The sequence below is a fragment of the Scomber scombrus genome, chromosome 19 (genome assembly GCF_963691925.1).
Source record: "Scomber scombrus chromosome 19, fScoSco1.1, whole genome shotgun sequence".
NCBI lineage: Eukaryota > Metazoa > Chordata > Actinopteri > Scombriformes > Scombridae > Scomber > Scomber scombrus.
In genome coordinates, this window is record NC_084988.1 from 5,750,205 (window position 1) to 5,756,431 (window position 6,227).

General features: G+C 35.9%; 1 protein-coding gene across 1 annotated transcript; it reads left to right on the forward strand.

Moving 5' to 3' along the window:
- Nucleotides 1-1,850: 1,850 nt before the first annotated feature.
- Nucleotides 1,851-5,732, forward strand: si:ch211-10a23.2 (Galectin-related protein A-like). The gene is given in 6 exon segments (XM_062440757.1): nucleotides 1,851-1,881; nucleotides 1,884-1,927; nucleotides 1,929-1,985; nucleotides 2,327-2,412; nucleotides 4,059-4,239; nucleotides 5,589-5,732. Coding segments are annotated over 6 exon segments (543 nt in total).
- The last annotated feature ends 495 nt before the right edge of the window (nucleotides 5,733-6,227 follow it).

Genomic DNA, 6,227 nt, shown 5'->3' on the forward strand with positions numbered 1-6,227 from the left:
ACATGCTCATGATTTAAATTTACTGTATTTTATGACTACTGCAAACATTTAGTAGTAGTGGTTTATTGTGTCCCTTATCAACAATTTTCCAAAAACAACGTACATATAAATACATAAATAAACAGCAATGAGAAATTGGATCAAAAGGAAAAAAAAAATATTACATTTATATTATATTTTATATTAATCATTACATTTTTAATTGCATTTCACTCTGTAACACTGACTGTCTTCAGAAGTTTCAATCTTAATCACAGCACTTTATGATTATATATTTTTTAGCTTATTTAACAGTTATTCTATTTTATGTGTTTGTAAGTGTATGTTTGAACAGAGTGAATGGAAGCAGTTTTCTTTTATGAGAAACAACAAATGTCATTGTATGTGAACATGCATTGACAATAAAGGCATTGATTCATTGTTTTAAACTCACTCAGATTCAGTCAGCTGCTGGTTGAAGAATGACTTTAACCAGATTTTTCTTAAAAATAGATTCAGGGCTGCAGCCCCAAAAGCCGCCCACTAGCACTGCCCCTGATCAGTGGGAAGGACTGTAAAGAATATATACTCTGGTTGTAGTGCTTTACGGTTAATTCATGACCATAAAAACAGCAGACAAATAAGCCTCAACTCAAGGTCAACTTCTGGAGCTTTTAACTAAATTGCACAGTCCTCATCTGCACATTGAATTTGCTCAGTTGCCTTGAAACTGAATTTGTTCAAACTTTCAATGATTCTGAGTATTAATATGATCTCAGAAGTCAACAAGGATGAAAAAATCCCATCATGGCTCAGTTGGTATGAAATATTAAAATTGAAATATTTAAAATGCGGTGATGATAACCATGTGATACAACTGAAAACTCAACAAGTGAGTAAAAGAGGATCTTAAATAAAAGATGTTTTGTGAAGGCTGGTTCTGGTTGGTAACATATGGAAGAATTTGATGCCACAATCTTTTGTTCTGTACAGTAGCTACAGTCGCCTCTATTAGCAGCAACGATCAATGTACCATTAAACAATGTACTGACTGTGGTTAATGTAACAAAGCTGCATTACCAAACTGGCAAACTGGGCAACTGCCCCCTGTTGCATCATATACACTCTTTCACATTATTTTATTCAAGATTCAAGAGACTTTATTATTGTTTGAGGTGCATGCACATGGTTTAAAAAATACAAATTTACAATGAATTAAGTTAAAATGTTAAATAAAAATGAGATTTACATTATATATAAAACTCATTTACACTACCTCTAACTGCTGAAGTACTGTCGATTTGATTAACTGCAAATTTGCTGGGTAATACAGTAAGTACAACTAAAGCACACTATTAAATTAAATAATAGGGGCTCCTTCACTTTTACATAATATAAAAGGCTTGTCTTGCAGAGGGACCCTGGCCTCTGTCAAAATGTAGTATTAATACCTTCAATATTTTATTTCCATGGTGCTTATTTTTAAATCAAATTGCATGTGAGACAAATGAGGCAATCAATATTAAAGAGGAGCTAAAGTGCACGATAAAGACAAACAAGCAGATTTAGATCTTTCTTGAATAACATTAAGGATTTAACGAGGAGCAGTGAAGGCAGCATCAGGTTGATTTAATGGAGGGAGTCAAAGCAGGTAGTGTGAGGAAAGCATATAAATGAGAAACAGAATAACTTCAAAGGATACCAGGATAGGTTAAAGGATACTACTTTAACCAACTTGTCACAAAAAAGTAATAGGATTGAATTAAAAAACAAACACAAAAAAAGTCCATTCAGCTTGTAATGGACACACCCCTTCCTCCCTCTCTGTCTCTCTCCCATTATCACCATTGCCAAATTGGGAGCCTGTGTCCATGACAACGCGTAGTGCAGGCGGGGTTTGCCAGCTGGAGGCAGAGTCAGTCAGTCCTCAGTTGGCATCACTGCTCCAAACCTCCACACTGCATCACGCCCTGAGTGGAATGGAAGAAAAGGACAAGAAAGAAAATGTATGTAGCTTTCCTTTTTTTGTCTCTATATGGCACGACATGCATTTATATAAATCTGCTTCATTTTCTATTTTTATTCCTAAATATTTTACTGAGGGAAAAATAGAGAAGCAGAGTTTGTGCAGCTGAGTCATTGATTGTTTAAAATTGGGATCAATAAAGCTATTGTTCCTCTCGGTGCCATAGGTTGCAGCGCTGGCAGATTAAGACTCCTGCAGGCTGCATGATGAGGGACCCGCAGTTATATCCTCCTGATAATAAACACTGTGTGCTGTCTTGTTTTAGCAATAGGCCTCATCCCGTAAGACCGCTGATCTGTACACTCTCCCATTGTTTCACAGGGGGAGTACATCGGAGAGATAAAGGGTGGGCTGCGGCCTTCAATGAAACTGGTTGTTATGGGAATTATTAACAAAAAACCTAAGAGGTTAGTGCACACACCTGTTCTCATTTTATGGCACAAAAAAAGAAGCGAAGTATGCATTATTAATATACTGTTGCGCACATGACGTGGCAGCCAATTACGGTAAGTAATGGAGATGCTTTGGACTACAATAAAAGGGAATTTTAAAGCAGATAGACAGATGTTGTCTCTGTTTGATGACACATGCCAACCACCCAGCTTGAGCCTGTTTTGGGCGAGTATCTTTGTAATGCCAGTGCGTTTCCTAATTATAGGTTCAGTCGGTGGATGTGCGTGGGAGAGTTCCAAATCCCATGAAATCTTAAGACTCACTCCGGAATTTCTTTGGTTGATAACATCAGCTGGTTATTTATTCATTCAGTCATCAATTATGTCCAGCGGAAGATCACAATAAGGCTGCTGCTGCTGCTGCACCCAGACAACAAAAAAATTACATATTGTGCCAAAACAAACAGAACTTGTTTGCATATTTTTAGCAGCACAAAACCTCATAAGGGCTTTAGGGACAAAATGCTCCCGAAGGACCCTTTTCTTACACATGCTGAACATTTCTTTAACACAGCAGCCAGATTACAAAGATTTTTTTTTTTTTTTTTTTTACTAAACCTTATATGGTGTTGCTTTAAATTATTTTAATGCCAAATGCACTGTCATTCTCTAGAAAACAGGCTGCCAAACACATGTGATTAATCACTTTGGTACAAAGAAGTTGTTGAGGTTAAATTAAATTAAATGTAAATTACCCAAATCTGTAATTATTTCAGGCCAATAACCTAAACACAGAAGATGTTTATGCATGTAATCAGAGCCACAGGTGGAGATGTGTTACTGAATAATTAGCACCAGTGAAAGAAGTATTCATACTTGAAGTAAATAAATAAGTAAATACCAGACTGTATAATACTCCTTTAAAACTAGAAGTCCTGCTTTTAAAATGAGGAATTGGCACAAAAAAAGTACTTAAAGTATTAAAAGTAAAAGTACACATTATGCAGAATGCCCCCTCCCAATGTTATCTTGTTATATTAGTGGATCTTTATTATTGAAGCATTAAGCAGTGTTTTTATCGAGTAGATGGTCAAAGTTGAATTATGTTGTGTGTCACATTTTATAAACTGATCAAATTAGTTGATCATTAGTTAGTTAGTTAGTTAGTTAGTTAGTTAGTTAGTTAGTTAGTTAGTTTAGTTTTTAAAATCTTAATCTGCAAAGTAACTTTAGATGGTGCATAAGTGTATTACAGTAGAGGTGTAAAGTAACATAAAAGCAACATACTCAAAATTGCACCAAAGAGTAAATTGTGTATTATACATTCTTCTGCACATATAAACCATCATTCCTATCACACATTTTTGTATCAAGGCTATTTCTTCTTTCAGTTACAGCACTGAGCTTAAATTCTTTATCAATTATTAACATCATCATCATCATCATCATCATCATCATCATCATCATTTTTCAGTCAGTCTTCATTACACACTTCATCACTAGATTACAGTTGTGATAAAGACCAGAAGATGTCACTGTTATCTATATAATCTACAAAGGTTTATAATTCAGTTGATCTCATTAGAAGAAAAAGAGACAAAAGAAATGTTTTTATTTTGTTTTGTGCCTCTCTCGCTGATCTTTTGTGTGTATTTTCACAGCATTGAGGTGATTGTGTCCTGTAAGCCTCAGGAGCAGGACACAGAGGGAGATGTGGGTCTTCAGTTAAAGGTCAGCTTCACGGATAAAGCCGTCCACCGTAACGCCCGTCTGGCCGGAAAGTGGGGTCCAGCTGAAAAAAACCTCTCCTTCTTTCCTTTTGCAGCTGGAGAATCCTTCAAGGTATGTTTTCTGAAACTGTGGATCACGATTTTTCAGGCAGATGGGTGACGCTCATTCATAGTGATTGACAGAGTTCAATGAGCTTTAACTTCTACTACGTCAGCACATGTTCAAGTAACACTGAAGTGATGCTGGACTGTAGATATTAGTTGTATTGGAGTTCTTTCTTCTGTTATCAGTGCACCTGTCTCTTCCTGTTTTAAACTTTTCTTTTCAGAGATAGTTTCACAATTTTTTAAGTCTGCGTAAACTAATAATTAATACTCAGGTGCCCATATGAACATTGAAATTTAAATCAGGATTTTAATGTAATCATTCGTCCTGTTCATACCGACCATTAAAAGATGAATTTTTAATGTGCTTTGAGTGTAAGTGATGGGGGACTAAATTCACAGTCCCCATTTTGAAAAGGCTTCAATTAGTCGAGTAAATATCTTCCACAGTTTTTAGAATAATATAAAGGAAAGATAGTAACAAAAACCTTTAAGATATCCACTTTTTATGCCTAATTAGGACAGCAGAAGCCTTATATTATCTTAGGATAAACATTTAAATACATGTTTGCACAAAATGAGGACTGCCGATGTTCTCCCCCATCACTTAAAATGAAAACACATTAAGAAGGGATCTTTTAATGGCCAGTATGAACAGGAGGAACGATTACAACAAGAAAAAAACGTGTCAAATGGGAACCTGAGACCTCACCCAGTTCTTAACCATCACCCTATCCTGGTTAGTAATGCACAATATTCTGATTATTCCAAGAGTACAGACTTAACCAACATGAGACATAGAACAAACATGACTAAAACAAACAAGTGAAGACACAAATATCAACACAAAAGAAAAAGAAAGAAAGAAACAGAAAGAGAAAGAAAGCCTCCAAATCTCATTAAGACGCATTATTATTGTATTGTGCATTTATCTCTGCTGGGTGACTGTAATGTTTCCATTATGCTTATTCTGCAGTTACACTCACTGTGAATCACTCTACCACACAAAGTCAGCTTTTAAGATGCACTTTGAGCAGCTTTGCATGTTTTGTTGCCCTAAGTGATATATAAAAGGTTATTATTCAATTTATTGGGCGTTTAAACCCAGAAATCACATGATGTGACATCATAGATTGTACACTTTTCGGATTGTTAATTTCATTAATGCTGTAATAATAAAATCCATATCAAGCTTCCAAATAAGGCAAATCTGTGACTTCTTATTTCGCATGAAAGAGCTAAATTTCTCTACTGAGGTCAATAAAGTCTGAGCTTATCTTGTCTTATTTTGACTTGACTTGACTTGATTTGTCTTATGTAAAAGTTCACTTCCTCTATATTCCCTCTGATTCTTAGATGGAGATTGTTTGTGAGCACCAGCAGTTTCGTATCTTGGTGGACGGACAGCCTCTGTGCGGCTTCACCCACCGGATCTCCCCGCTCGCCTCCCTCACCGCTTTACGAGTCTTTGGAGACTTACAGCTCACCAAGGTGGCCTAACGTCGACGTCTAACTCACAGATAAATACCACGAGGAATGTTCGGGAACAGTGTACAATACATAAGATTAGGATTGAGCTACTTCTTGAGTGAATAAATTAACCCATGATGGGGATGTTGTGTTTCTAATTTCAAACAAAGTTACACCTGCCTCGTAATCACGTGATATGACAAAGTGCCTTCACTAGATTACCTGTTTGGGGACTTGAAGATACTGACTGAGTTTAACAGTCATCAATGTCTTAAATTAACTGAGGAATGTGATTTGAACTGAACTGAATTGAGTTATAAACAAATATTTTTCCTTCTATGAACATTTATAGAAATGCGTCACTGCAAAAAAGTTGAGCGGCTTCACTATCTGTGAATCTAAAAAGAGATTTTAGACGTTTATTGTCACTTTCTCTGAAGTTAACCTTTGAATGCTGAAGTTTCTGAAATCAGTTAAAAAGAAAGATTGTCCTTCTGTGCCCGACTAAGAATTGTAACAGGTGTA